This window comes from Arachis hypogaea, chromosome 14 (genome assembly GCF_003086295.3).
Source record: "Arachis hypogaea cultivar Tifrunner chromosome 14, arahy.Tifrunner.gnm2.J5K5, whole genome shotgun sequence".
NCBI lineage: Eukaryota > Viridiplantae > Streptophyta > Magnoliopsida > Fabales > Fabaceae > Arachis > Arachis hypogaea.
In genome coordinates, this window is record NC_092049.1 from 14,204,654 (window position 1) to 14,221,015 (window position 16,362).

The 16,362-nt window shown below is 29.9% G+C and overlaps 1 protein-coding gene across 1 annotated transcript; it reads left to right on the forward strand.

Moving 5' to 3' along the window:
- Positions 1 to 9,389: 9,389 nt before the first annotated feature.
- On the forward strand, positions 9,390 to 11,700 carry LOC112740275 (ferritin-like catalase Nec2). Its single transcript, XM_025789044.2, has 3 exons — positions 9,390 to 9,863; positions 10,821 to 11,046; positions 11,302 to 11,700. Exons 1-3 carry the CDS (start codon positions 9,493 to 9,495, stop codon positions 11,698 to 11,700), a joined length of 996 nt encoding a protein of 331 aa, XP_025644829.1. The 5' UTR covers positions 9,390 to 9,492.
- Positions 11,701 to 16,362: the final 4,662 nt, after the last annotated feature.

Genomic DNA, 16,362 nt, shown 5'->3' on the forward strand with positions numbered 1-16,362 from the left:
ATTGTTAACAAGGTTAATAGAAGGTGTAGATTTAACCATCAAATATTTAGAATATGTATTCTTGCTCTCATCTCGTGTTGACATAGGACGAGAGTTGAGTGAAGTAGGCCCTGATATAGGAAGATTCGGTGATAGAATTTGTATCACAACGCCTTTAATTGGAATAAATCCTATTGGTAAAGTGTGAGGTATAGGATTCAAGCTAAATGTTGAAAAAGTTGATGCTGGTGGTAAAATAGAATTATTATCAATCTGCATAGAAGGGTTAGTGATAGGCAAAGAGGGAGGTTCAAGTGTATGTTTAGGTAAAGAGATAGGTATATAAAATGATGGTTGAGAGTTTGGAGTCTCACTTGATTGTGACTGAACAGAGGCCGTAGTTTTAAAGATGATGTCATAAGGAAAAAGTTTTTCATCAAAAGTAACATGCCAAACAAAATAAACCTTTTTGGTTTTAGCCATACATTTGTAACCTTTGTGTTGACTATCATACCCTAAAAACATACATAATTCAGACTTATAATCTAGTTTTTTTTTATTAAACGATCTTAGATACGGGTAACACCCACAACCGAATACTTTAAAGGATAAATAATCTGATTCTTTGTTGAATAAAACCTCAAAGGTTGATTTAAACTAAAGAGTGAAAGTGGGTAACCTGTTAATGATGTAAACAGTCATAATGAAGGCATCCTCCCAAAACTTAAGTGGAAGAGAGGCTATAGCCAATAGAGAAACACCCATTTCTGTAATTGTCCCGTGTCTTCTTTCGACAATACCCCGTTGCTCATGCGTATAGGGACATGATAGGCCGTGAGATATTCCATGTTCTTTCAAAAAATTAGTAAACGAGTGTGAGAGAAATTCTTGGCCATGGTCAGATTGTAAGGCCTTGGTTTTAAAACCTGTTTGATTTTCTAATAAATTTTTAAAATTCTGAAATGCGAGAAGAGCTTGAGCTTTGTTAGTGTGAGACATGAGAATTCGGTAAAAGCATCGACAAAAATAATATAATATCGAAAAACACTTCTAGATAAGTGATGAATCCATATTTGACGATAAATTTTGGATTGATTTGAGTGGATTTCATCATATAAACCCACATTTATTCATTCAAATAGCATACTTTTGTGTTCTCTCCCTAAATTGAGCTTAATTGTGAAAACATGTTATTTTGTGCTTAATTTAACCAATTTTATTTCACTTTCATTCCATTCGATGCCTTGATGTTTTTGATGAGTGATTTCAGGTATAATAGGTCGGAATGGCTTGATGAGAGTGGAGGAAAAGCATGCAATAGGGAGAAAACATGAAGAAATTAAAGGAGGAGCACACAGCCATGTGTGCGTACGCACAACATCCTGTGCGTATGCACAAGAGGAAAATTCAGCACGTGTGCGTACGCACGAATCAGCGCACGTGACTCACTTAAAGAAAAACGCTGGGGGCGATTTCTGGGCCTCCAGAGCCCAGTTTTGGACTTTTTGAAGCTGATTGAGTGCTATATCAAAGGGGCATCACTCCATATCAAGTGGAGAGCAATTAGGGTTGATTAGAAACATGCTTTAAGTCATATTCTAGAGAGAGAAGCTCTCCTTTCTCTCTAGAATTAGGGTAGATTAGGTTAGATCTCTCCTAAATTCAGGTTTAATTCTTGTTTTCATTTAGTTTTCCTTGCCATTTATTGTTCTTGCACCCTTGTTCTTTAATTCTACTTGTTATTTCTTTTATTTTGTTCTTTTATATTTATGACACTTTGTTACTTTTAATTTTAATTAATTCAATTCATGTTTTATGTTTCTTATTGTTTAATTTAGTTGTTATTATTGTTTTCTTGCAATTAGTAGTTGTAGGATTTATATTTCTTGTCTTTTTGCCATCCTTTTATTTTGTGCCTTCCAAGTGTTTGATAAAATGCTGGGTTGGATTTTTTCCTAGTTTTTCACACTCTTGGTTGGAAAATTGGGTAATTAGGTGAACTTGAGTAGTGGATGTCCATTCTACATTGTGTGAGGATTGTTAGTTGATTTGGTTTCCACTAACTCTAAGCCTTCCATTAATAGAGTTAGCTAGGACTTGTGGATTGAGATCAATTATGCCCTTTTGACTTATTCTCGATGTTAGGATAGACTAATTGGGATTAATTCTACACAATTACCATGTTTGTGGTCCATGACTAGGATAGGAAGCCTTAATTTCCCAATTCCTGCCAAGAGCCTTTTTTGCCATTTAATTTCCATTTTTATTGCTTTTACTTGCTTTCCATTTAACTACTTGCCATTTTAATTTTTTGTCTCTTATAATCAAAACCCTCAAATCCCCCATAGCCAATAATTGAGTATTTCATTGTAACTCCTAGGGAAGACGACCCGGGACTTAAAACTCCCGGTTTATATTTGTTTTGAATTGTGACATTTTTGAATTAAAATTTGATTGAGAGTTAGTTGTTGGTTTGGACTATACTTGCAACGAAGGAATTCTATTAAGAAATTATAGATCAACACTAATTCTCATTATCAATAAGGCTGGGGCTGGGCCCCAAATATCTACAAAAACTAGCTCTACGGGTGTAGAATAAATAGATTCAGAATTATAAAATGGATTTTTGTGCATTTTAGCCATGCTACAAAATTTACAAATATGGGTAGTATGATGATCATATTTAGCTGGAATATGACACTTATTAAGAACATTCATCACTATTTTTGCAACACAATGACCTAAGCGTTTGTGCCACAATTCAAAATTTTTACACATGTCAACATTAGTAGCCGGAAAAGCTAGATAGGTAGAATCACTAACAGAAGTAGGAGAAGGAAGAAACGGAGAAAATACAGAAGTGCAACTAAAATCATGAGAAGAGTAAGATGTATTATAGTTATTACTAGGAAATTGCAAGTCTGTAGTAACATTGTGAATTTTACATGAATAAAAAAATGTCGAAGCTTTATTTTGCCGTATGTCAGTATGTGATTTATTAGAAACAATAGCATCAGATTTAGGCACTAAAAAAGATCTAGGTACACATAAACCATCAAATCTGTAGATTCCGAGATCAGCTATGCCTATGAGAGGCAACCTCCGGGTAACCTGATCACGCACATAGCATGTTTTAGGCCAAAATTCAAAAAAGACTTTATTATCCTCTGCGAAATTGGACACACCAAGAAGATTCTGAGTTATAGTTGGATAGTAAAGTATTTAACTTAAAATAGATATTATTTGCTTGATTATAAAGAATTTTGGAACCATAGTGAGGGATAGAAATACTTTGTCCATTACCTACAAAAAGTTCAGGACATTTGCCGTTAAGAGATTGGAGGGATCATTGGTTACATGATGACTCGCGCCAGAGTCAGCATACCAAGAATTATCTCCAACCGAGGATGGTGCAGTTAGGTAGGCCCTTGATTTTTGAAAATTGATAGAAGGTGGAGGTGGGTTAGAGGTAGAATAGGGAATCATTGTTAAGGCTGAATTGGTATAGTTAGGATTCTGAAACGATGGATCAAACCTAAAATAACAATTCTGCACTACATGCCCATGCCTAGAACATAGTTGGCAGTGACGGCGAGCGTTTTGAAATCTGCCACTACGACCAAAACGACCCCCTCTCCCTCGTCTTAGAAAACTTCCTCGAATATTATTTGGTTGAGAGAAAGATGATTGCGTGACATTGGCCACCATGAGTATAGATATGTCTGGTCTCTTAAATCTTTCTAGCATTTCTTCATAAGAGATCAAGAAAGCCTCAGCTTATATGACTATGTAGTTAGAAATTTTGGACATTACAAATGAAATGTAACCAGGATATTCCTCTGGCAAGCCATCAAGAATGGCTTGAATATGATCATCGGGTTGAAGAGGGTAACCAATAGCAGTAAGAGAGTCAATAATTTTATGAATTTTGGTAAGAAATTTAGAAACAGTACCCGTTTTTTCTAACAGCCCCTAATTGAGATTTAAGACTTTGAATTCTTGTTTTTGAGGTTGAAGTGAAAAACATTTGAATGAATGTCCATGCTGCATGAAATTGTTTGAATTTCACCAATTTTGGTTTGAAGGATGATGAGACTGATGGATTTGACCAAGTGAGGAGAGCTAAATTTTATTGATGCCTTTCCTTAAATTTTTCAGAAACAGTTCCAGTGGCACGTTCAGCATCTATAAAGATTCTTGGAGGGATTTTGGTGGCATCAAGATGATCAAGTATGTCAATATTCTCAATGGTGAGTAGAATCTGATGTTGCCATGTAGAAAAATTAGTGTCTTCAAGCTTCTCGGAGAAAGGAACAAGAGCAATTTTGTTGGAAGAGGTGTCAGCAAGAATAAGTGCCATATAAAAGGAGTGAAAGCACACTGAATCAGAATGAAGAATTGGAGAAGATAGTGAACAAAAGATTGGTTCTTGATGAATCTTCTACAAAGAATCAGAGGAACTAGTACGAATTGAGAGAAGAAAAAAATTTCAACGAAAGAAAGTAAAACTAGTAACCAGCTCTTAATATCGTATTGTACAAACTAGTAGATTATTGTAACTATTGAGAAGTCAAAACTATTTTACAATACTACAGATTATGACTTATATACATCTTTTATGCTTCTGCATGTACTTTCACTACAACAATTCCTGCAGATAGTGGCGGGAATATTGGGGCAGTTTTATAAAACCACTGCCAAATGAATAATTGCGGCGCATATCGCGGTGGTTAGGAGTGGGGCTGCAATCAGCCTTATATTTAACGGCGGTTTTTCTAGAACCACCACGATATGTAACTTGAGGTGAATTATTATTTTACATTTTGCGGCGGTTTTCTTCTACCCGCCGCAAAATGTGTTTAACTACATATTTCAATGTTTTTTTAGTAATAACCATTTGGGTATAGTCTAGTTAAGTTGACACAACTTTTTTAAACTACATATGTTTAGATCATTGTTACTTAAATTCGTAATACTATTTCTAGATTCGTTTTACATAAAAAAGTTCACAAGTTAAATAAGTTATATATGTTAACTCATGTGAACAAATTTACTAATAAGATTTTCTCGTTTACTATATTATCATTTAAATTTGCATTCAAACATAAATGTAAAAGAAAAAAAATAAAGGCATAGTCTGAATTTATAAACTTAAAAAATAAAGTTCTAACGAGCATAGATTAAAGTTACTCTTCATCGAAGTTATGCCTTATTGAACCTAAATCAAGAAATTCTAAAAGTAGATAAATATGTAAAACCGTGACCCAAACATTAAATTAAGGGAATCAACGTAACTCTTATAATAAAAGGTCAAAATTTCTCTTCAACATCGCATTGACCTGGCAAAAAATACTATGTCAAGAATCTATGGGCTTCTCGTCTTATAGGATCTGATATGCCATCTCCATACCATGGCTTTTTGTTCAGATTAAAGCACCTTTTTGTAACATGTATATCATCTTGTCTTTGTTGGTCTTCTAAAGTTTCGTAGTCTTCTTCCGAAACTTTATTAAGATCAAATTACATGGATCTGTCAATTCCAACGGAGGAGATATCATCTAAATTATCTTCTGAATCAGACTCTTTTTCATCTAGACTGTCAAGAACTAATTTTCCAAAATATTCAGGTAATACTGAAAATATCAAATTGCATACAACAAAATAAGTATACCCAGAAGAAATTGAGAACTCCTAAGTCATTAGATAGTAATTTAGAAAAAAAATAGACGACAATATACTAAGACAATTTTAAAACTAAACGCAAATAAACAACAATTACCATCTCCCTTGTTGGTAGTTTGGGCAAATTTCTTAGACAGAAGCTTGTACAACATGATGAAAAGTTCTCAGTTTTCATTTGTCTTGTTCCACCATCATGTTATGTTCACTAATGTTTAAAAATCGTAACACTATTGGAATTGATATCGAATATTAGATATCAAGATTATCAAAACTGCAAAATTAAGAACAACAACAACTGAAACAACACTAAAAATTTAACTTAAACAAACTTTTGACGAAAAAACCGGTGAAAAAAATGAAAAATCTGCTTTTATTCATGAAAACGCACAATACATTAAAGACTTAACTGCAAATAAAAAATACACAAGTTTTTTATAACCAAAGAAAACAATGTGCATCGTTGAGTTTATTTAACTTACTCATGGCACAAAGATCCTTGTTATACGTTAACTTTCTTCATATAAGCATTACGCAAATCATCGAAATTCTCTGAAGCATTTTCTATGGGATCTTCTATATCATCTTCCCTTGTCAAATGTAAATATCCAATGTCACCTTCCGCTGACATGTTCAACCCTGGCTGTGGAGAAAAATCAACTTCAGCTTCTTCATTCACTTCTCCCATGTCATACAAATCTCGTGATTTCACATGAACCACAACACTCCATTCCTTAGGTACTTCATCATCCACATAGTATACAAGATAAGCTTCTAATACCAATATATACAGTTCATCATCTTCTCGATCACCAGCATGTATCGAACGAGAAAAATTAACGCTAGTAAGGCCCAAATGATCTTGTTTGATATCTCTACTGGTAGTGGTATCAGCCCAAACACATTTGAACAATACCACTGTGAAATGACAGCTATAATTCAATTTAATTATGTCTACAATTTTTTCATAATACGGAACACTACCAACAACCACTCTATTATCACGCATTTTTGCATAACTTCTTGCATATACTCCACTAAACTTGTACCCATTAACGTTGTACGTCCCAAAACGTCTTGCTTGAATCATGGGACCGCATGCAAGCAACTTCATTTCTTTCGAATGAAGTGTACTTTCCATTGGAACCTGGCACCACATAACATTCATGCTTTATATTAAAATCGGATTTCATAAAGTACGAATTCTAGGCTAAAAACACATTAGTCAGTTTAATATCTATCAACCTCATGCTTAAACCACCAAGGAAATCCTGCATGCACAACACTGTCTATCTTATATTGCGACCTTGTTTGAGCCCGTAATCTTCGCTTTGTTTTTTCCCTAAATGTACTTTTTGAAAGAAAAGAAAATTAGTCCAACTAGTCACTGGGTGAATAGAGTTATATTCGTGTTTTAAAAATACATGTGTATACTTACTCAAGAAACGGAACAACGGCCTCACAGTTGACTAGCACATGACGATGGATGTGCTTGATGTTTTTCTATTGGAGTGAGTTCGAAATGTGAAACAACCCTTAATGCCTTTCCAATAGCTGGGAACATAGTTTCCCCTAAATTATTTCTAACATCAACGGGTTGATCATCAAGTCGCTTTGGTCGGTTGATTCTAGTCTCAATATTATCCAAAGATCTAGAACAAAAAGTCAGAATTTTCTGAGATAAATATCCTTCCGCAATTGAGCCTTCTGGTTGTGCCCTATTACGAACATATTGCTTCAAACAACCTAGATACCTTTTATATAAATACAACATAACGCTCAGTATATACACAATTAATTCAACTGATTGTATTTAAGGGGTTTATTACCAAGCTAATATTTCTATTAGATACATCCACCGATAATGTACTGGTCTACTAAGATTTACTTCATCAACGAGATGCACCGTTAGGTAAACCATGACGGTGAAGAAAGATGGAAGAAAAATCATTTTCATCTGACACAGGGTTTGCACAACATGATTCTAAAGGTCAGCAAGCTGCATAGGGTTTATGGCTTTCCCACAAAGTTCTCGAAAAAATGATGACAAATTTGCAATCACATTGGACACCGGACTCAGAAGTGCATTTTTCACCAAAATCGGAAGTAATTGTTCCATTAGAATATGGCAGTCATGACTTTTCAACCCAGACAACTTGCGTTGTCGCAAATCAACACAACGAGCAATATTGCTAGAGTAACCATCTGGGAAGACCAAATTCTACAGAGTCTTCAGGAATACATCCCTCTGTGATTTTGACATTGTAAATATTGTAGAAAGATATTTACCACCTTTGTCTGGCCACAATTCAGGCCTTATGCCCATGCATTGTAAATCTTTGCGAGCTTTAAGATTGTCTTTTGATTTGCCGCTATCGTTTAAGATAGTGAAGACCACATTATCACAAAAATTTTTCTCTATAAACATCATCGCGCGCGCAAGGCCATCTTCTTTTGGCAATCATAACCCGCAACAAAAATATTGACTTTCAATCAATGTTATTAGATACTATTGAATTTGAATTGTTTTAGTGCTTTATGTTTATTTTCTTGAAATTATCAAATTTTACTTTATATTGAATGATGCACTTATGACAATCTCATTATATATGTTATGTTTGCATATATATAATTTAGTTTGTTGTGTTATTTTGTTGTTTTATTTGGTTGGAAGTTTTTTAAATTAATCAGTAACTAATTAATTAAAGTTGAATAAACAGACAACTATAAAAAGGCAAAATAATAAAAAGAGTTAAAACTTTAATGGGATTTCGAAATTTGGCGGCAATTTCTAACCGCCGCATAACGGCCATCATTTTTATCATCCTGCTATTTAGCGACGGTTTGCAACCGCCGTAAAATTATTATACATTTTGCTAACCCCTATGGCAGCGGGTAAAAACTGCCACAAAACCATTTCTTATTACGCGGCGGTTATTCAACGGTTAGATAAAACTGCCACTAACTATTTACCCGCGGCCTATTTTTCAGCAACAGTCGAAAATCGCCGCAATAATATTGCTTTATATCCGCCGCTATCTGATAGTTCTGTTGTAGTGTTTGAACAAGATAAAAAAAGTGTACTACAATAATATTACATGGGGCCCATACTAGGCCCACACACATTATACGTCAATAGTTATCAAACATCAAACTCTAAATTTTGATATTATATTATAAATTAATTTTTTTTTTTTAATTTAAATGAGTAAGAGAAGGCATATATCTAATAATAATGCACTATCTTTAGGTCCGTCAGGACCGCTATTCCACATTATTGATGGAAATTAAATTTGGTGCATAATGAATTGGCCATGCATCCAATTGGAACCAAGCTAAAAATCTTTGGATGAGAAAGGGTCATTGTTCCTTTCGGTTCCCATGTAATTTCAAAATAGTGATCCCCAACTGACCATTAATATAGTAACCTCGGCTCAAGGCACGCAAAATGTTATAACTTGTAGAGCTGTCTTATAAAAAGAATTAATTTTTTTAATTAAAATAATTTTATTATAAAGTGAATATTTATATCCAATTATTTTTATGTGAATTTGATAGTTGAATAATACTATTAGATAACTTAACATATTTGACTAATTATCGTCTAACTATTCTTAATTATTAAATGTGAAGACAACTACATATGAATCTTTACTTTGTTATAAATATATATTAATAACTTGTCATTCAACTAATAAATCAATATAAGAGTTATAATTTACATCAAGAGAACACTTAAGAATTTTTTTCATAAAATTCATCACATAAAAATTATTCGACCGTGTCTACCTTATGTAAACGAATTCTTTATATATATATGTGAACCACCAAAGTATGCATGCATCATCGACAACAAACAAGAAAAAAATGGCAGTTACCATTATTTCCAAATCTAGCAAATCCTTTGTTATAATGTTGTTTCCATTACTAGTGCTCCTCTCTTATACTCCTAATATGGTTCTTGTAAGATCAGACAACACAACTATCACACAAACTGAAAAAGATTTGTTTGAATTTGCTTTGAATTTTGCTTACTTGGAATGTGAGTTCTTCTTGAATGGGGCATTGGGATATGGATTGGATGTTGTTGCTCCAAAGTTAGTAGAAGGAGGACCCCCTCCCATTGGTGCCAAAAGGGCCAATCTAGGTCCCCTCGTTAAGGATCTTATGTCCCAAATTGGTTATCAATACACTGGACAATTGAGGTTCATTCTCATCTCCAATTATATTATCATTTTTGGAATTATATGTGTATTTTGTTCTTCAATCAATTCTTTAGAATATGCAATTTCAATTTAGTAAAGGATAGTTCTTGTTAGAGTGCAGTTAGGAATCTGTTGAGATTAGTTAGTTAACTATATAATTCTCTTTACACACATTCTCTTCTCTGGCTCTCCATTCAGCCAATTTATGTTCTTATCTCAAAATCACTTTATAGTATCAAGAGTTTAACATTGTTCCATGGTTTCCACACCCGAAAATACATTGGCCCTTCCTTCCACATTGACACCAAAATCTTTTTATTAGAATCCCATTTTTCATAAACTTGGTGAAAGCAAATGTACGACTTGGTAACAACAAGCTTTAGCTGCGATTTAATTAATTTGAGGCCAGGCTAGGATGACATAGAGAGCTGACACCTTTTATAATATTAGAATTAGAATTTAAAACTTAAAATTTAAAGTATTGTTGACTAAGTATTGATAAAAAATAATAATTTTTATTAATTATCTAATATTATTCTTAAGAAATACCTATCATTTTAGGATAATTTTTAAAAAATAAAGTAAGAAAAATGTCTTTTTTAACATTATTTATTAACCAAATTGAATCTTATTTTTTAAATCTATAGGATAAAACTACATAACAATCAGAATTTATGTATATAGAATACAAATTTTTGTGTTAAAGTGTTGGTTCTTTTTTATTTTTGGCTCTGTTAATTAAACATCAAAATATAATGATATAATTATATTTAACAGAATAAATAGTGATAATGAAAGAAGAATATATCAGAATATGAAGGTAGCTACTAGCTAGACAAATGAACCCATAAGTTTAATTTTATCCTACATACTTAATCAGTACTTTATTTTGTGATGGTTTTATGGATTAGTAACAAAGTGTAATAGTAACAAAGATGATGTTAATTTTGGTTGCAGGGCCAAAAAGCGGATAGTGAAAGGGTTTCCAAGGCCATTGTTGAACATAAGCTCAGAATTATTTGCCCAATTAATGGATAATGCCTTTGAAAGGCCACTTGTACCTCCATTCGATCCCTATGTCAATGAAATCAACTTTTTGCTTGCATCTTACGTTATTCCTTATATCGGCGTTACTGGCCTAACTAATGCCAATATATTGCTCGAAACTCCAACCGCCAAGGCGGTATATTATTAAATCTTAAATTCTAAGTTCTAAAGTGATTATTATTTTTTATTAGAATTTAATTTTGATATATTATCCGTGTAAAATAGTTTTACACATGCATTCAATTACGTAATGTCACATCAACAGAAAATAATTATATTTTATATTTATCGCTTGAATAGTTATAAAAAAAATGAATATAATTGTATGGATGTATCAAAATTAAACTCTTTTATTATTGGGTTACTGATATATGTTGCAATGCAAATGCAGCTTCTTGCCGGAATTCTCGGCATGGAATCTGGCCAAGATGGAGTTATTCGAACGTTGCTATATGAACATCGAGCACGATTGGTAGATCCATATAAAGAGAGTGTGGAAGAGTTCACAAATCGCATTTCAGAGCTTAGGAACAAGTTAGGAAGGGAAGGTCTCAAAGATGAAGGTCTTGTGGTACCTAAAGAGCTTGGTGCAGAGGGTAAAGTGAGTGGGAATATTCTTTCAGGTAACAATGATTCTCTTCAATATGGAAGAACAGCACCGGAACTGTTGAGGATAGTGTATCTGACAGGCAATGAAAGTCGTCCTGGTGGCTTCTTTCCTAAGGGAGCTGATGGTGTTCTAGCTAAATCTTTCCTTGCTTCATATATATACTTTAATAATTATAACTAATAAGGATCTGTTTTAAGTTATAATCTAATGAATAAATTAGTCACCAAAAAAAAAAAAAAAAATCTAATGAATAAATTGCCATATATATGCCATTGTACTAAATTTGTTCTATATATATGCCGCTGTAAACATTGAGGTGTAATGCATGTTACCCAATAATAATAATAATAATAATAATAATAATAATAATAATAATAATAATTGTTCCGTGAAAAATATATTCTATCATTTAGATTTGAGAAAATTCTACTCCTTTCCCTTCTGAGATACTAAAATGACACTCTCCTTCCCTCTATTTTATAAATATATATTTTTTTTCATTCTAACTTTTAAAAAACCTCCTATTTAATCCATTTAAATTTTTTGGGTTAACTAATATTAACTTTATCCATTTTTTAAGAAAAAAAATTATTTTTTTTAAAAAATACCCATTAACAAAAATTTTATTTTTTATCATTAAATTTTGCTTACCAAAATATCATTTAATAAATTATTTTTTTATTAATTAAATTATATTTTTACCAAAATATTTTTTAAAAAATTAATAATTAAATTATTTTTTCTAAAATACCTACCCTTCAATAATTTTTTAATTATTAAATTATGATTTTACCAAAATTTTTGTTAACAATTATTTTTATATTTTACTATTAATTTTTTCATATCAATATTTATTATTTTAACATTAAATAAAAAATTTTACCACTATTAATATGTATAATGATTAATATATATTGATATTGAAAGATAATCTTACTAAAATTTTTTATTTAATGTTAAAATAATATATATAGATGTCAAAAAATTAATAGTAAAATATAAAAAATTATTAATAAAAATTTTGATAAAATTATAATTTAATAATTAAAAATTATTGAAGGGTATTTTAGAAAAAATAATATAATTATTAATTTTTTTAAAAATATAATTTAATCAATAAAAGAATAATTTATTAAAGGGTATTTTTGTAAACAAAATTTAATGATAAAAAATAAAATTTTTGTTAATGGATATTTTTTTAAAAAATAATTTATTTTTTCTTAAAAAATGGATAAAGTTAACATTAGTTAACACAAAAAGTTTAAAATAGATTAAAGAGGAGGTTTTTTAAAACTTAGAAAGGGAGAGAATATATATTTATAAAATAGAAGAAAAAAAAATGTCATTTTAACATCTCGTAGAGAAAAGAAGTGAAATTTTCTCTTAAAATTTTAACATCCGCTACTTATCAATGTGATGATATATATAGTAGTTATACTTATCGATGTTATGCCTATGAAACCAATTACAAAAATTTAATTAAATTAATAAAAAAAAACACATGATTATATTTTTAACATAATTTTTTATATAATTTTTGTTGGGTTTACGTGAACTATTTTGTATAATTTTTTTTTTGAAGTCGTCAAGATTGAACTTTAGATTTTTTTTATTATAAAAATTTTAATTCTATATTATAAAATTATTTTTCTTAAAATTTTAAGTTGATGTGAAAAAATATATAAATAATTATATTTTTAATAAACATTATATCGAATATGACGGTGATAAAATAATTATTTAAAAGATTTTGCTATAAATATCTAGTAAAGGATTTAAAGAAGTTTATATTAAAAAATTAAAAATTAAAAATTAAAACTTTTAATATAAAATAACTGTATGTACCCTAAAATAAAATTAATCATCAAATTAGTTATTATATATTTATATATATTTATACATATTATTGGACATATTTTTTCAAGTAATAAATAATAAGTAATAGAAATAATTGAAGCCGTCAGCATAGAATAACCAAATTTGTTTATATAAAAAGAATTTATAAGACATTAAATATATATGTTTACATGTGGTTACTAATTAGTAATTAACTGATTTTTTATGTCTATATTATTGATATAAATTATAATAATTATGCTACATATATATAAAAAATAATTTATATAAAACATATATATATATATATATATATATATATATATATATATATATTGGTCTAATTTATTAGATGTGCATCTGATTTTTTTTGTCAGATAAATCAAACAATCCTACATTTTAAATAGGTAAAATATAAGGTACACATCAAAATTTAAAGATATGCTACGTGGCAAAATATAAACCATACATTTTAAAGCCACACTTTTCAGTTAAAACCATAACTCTTCACAAAGAAAAGCGTCACCTAATGGAAAAAAGTAAATTAGAAGATTTAAGAGAAGAAATAGTTAAATTATCAAAATTAATAGATCAAAAATTAATGATTTTAACCAATGTTAATTGTAATGACACCGAATTCTTAAAATCAATACAAAACGATTTTTCTCAAAATCTTTATTTTACTATAAGTTTTATTGAAGGACTTCAAAAATCTGAAAAAACTTATTTTTCACACGGAACTTCTAAAAAATGCTACCATGGAAATGATTCCCCACATCTTTATCATACTTTTAACCCACAATTAAATTCTATAGTAGATATGCTTGAAGAAATATTAATATCCATAAAATTTCAAAGAAATAAGGAAAAAGAGAATCCCAAAGAAGAAAAATTCCAAAATATAATCAACATAACAGACTTAAAAGTAAAACCACCATTGAAATTATGAATATTGAAGAAAAATTAGAAGAAGTTACAATGCTTTTTAAACAATTAAAAATGGCTCAAGAAAATAATATTATGGAACATGGTTTTCAAATAGAAGTAGAATTAGTAAATTCTGAAAATATAGAAAATGAAGAACACATTCTAGATTATTCAAGTGACGAAGAACCAGCCATTCCAATACAAGTAAAAAATGAAGTTGGAACATCTAAGGATAATCAATCTCAATTTAAATGGAAAACAGGTTTTGATAATTATGCTTTTAAAAAAGGGTTTACAAATAAAGATTCAAAATATACAAAAATACCATCAAAATATGTTCCTAAAATCCAGGAAATGGAAGGAGAAAGAATGCTCGATTTAGACTGTAAAAAGAACGAAAAAGAAATTTTTGAAAATTGGTTGAATTCCTTTTTATTAGAAGCCTTTACTAATCCAAAACTTAGTGAATTGTCTGGAAGAGATATTTGGAATTACATAGGGTTTCATACTAAAGGAACTATAAGAGATTATATGACATCAATAGAAAACCAAATAATAGAAGAATTAGCAACAAAAACTACAGCTTATGATAAGATATTATATATAATGATGATTCTATATAAAGAATTTTTTGGAAAAAATATTATAGATCATAGACAAGAAGTTTATAATAAAGAATATCAAGAAGCAAAAAACCATTTAGCTAATATTCAGATATATGATCTATGTAATGTGGAGTCTTATATATGTGAATATAGAATACATTATTACAAATTAAAAGAAGAAGATAAAAATCATTATCTTAGTATGTATATAACAAAACTTCCATATCCTGCTAATGAATTTATAATGGGAAGATTTATAAGAGAAATAAATAGAGGAACAATTGAAAATAACTTTGGTGGAGCAACCTCTGCAATAAGAGAGGAAATAAAAGAACGTTGTATGCAAGAAGCAACTCAAAAAAGATTTGCAAATATAATTAGAATTTGCTGTCAAGATAATGAAGAGATACCTCAAAAATATGGTCTTAATAAAAATTTTCAAAGAAAAAGAAAATATCAATTTAGAAAAAGAAAATACTATCCAAACTGGAGAAAAAAGAGATATTTTAGAAAGGAAAATAATAATAAAAACAAAAAACAAAGAAATATCTATTGCCCGAATAAAAAAGAAAATGGTAAATGTTGGTATTGCCAAGAAGAAGGACACTATGCAAATGAATGTCCGAAAAAGAAGGATAAAAAGGATCTTACTAAACAAATAGAAATTGCTAAGTCTTGTTTCATGGAACCTTTAGAGGAATCTGATGATAACTTAGACTATATTTTTGAATATGTCTCGGAAACAGACTCAGAGACTGAGTAATAATGCTACATTTATTACTATAAAAATAACAGAAAAGTTTATAAATGCTTTCATAGATTCTGGAGCAACACAATGCTTTGCTAGTTCAAATATAAAACTTGATTGGAAAAAATTAAAGAAACCATTAAGAGTTAGAATAGCTGACAAATCAATACATAAAATTGACCAAAAAGCAGAGATGGTTGAAATTTTTATTCAAAATTATAGGTTCATTGTTCCATCTATATATATGTTAGATTCTGGAATGGATTTTATCATAGGAAATAATTTTTTAAAGCTATATCATCCATTCATTCAAGAATTAACATATATAGTTTTAAAAGCTCCACACGATTCTTCAATAAATCAAAAATCAAAACGTATAAAAATACCGACTACTACTATAGATAAGATCTTAAAATTTAAAATATTTTCTATATTAGAGACATGTTATTTAAATTTATACTTTCAGATAAATATCCCAAAAAATAATCTTGAAATAAAGATAGAAGAACTTTTGGATGAAATTTGTGTTGAAAATCCTTTAGATATTAAAAATACAAATAACGAATTAGTAAGTATTAAATTAAAAGATCCTACAAAAGAGATAAATGTTCCAAATAAAATTTCTTATTTCGTAAGAAATAGAGAAGAGTTTTCACTAGAATGTAGAGATCTTTTGGAAAAAGGAATTATAAGATTAAGTAAAAGTCCTCATGCGGCTCCAGCCTT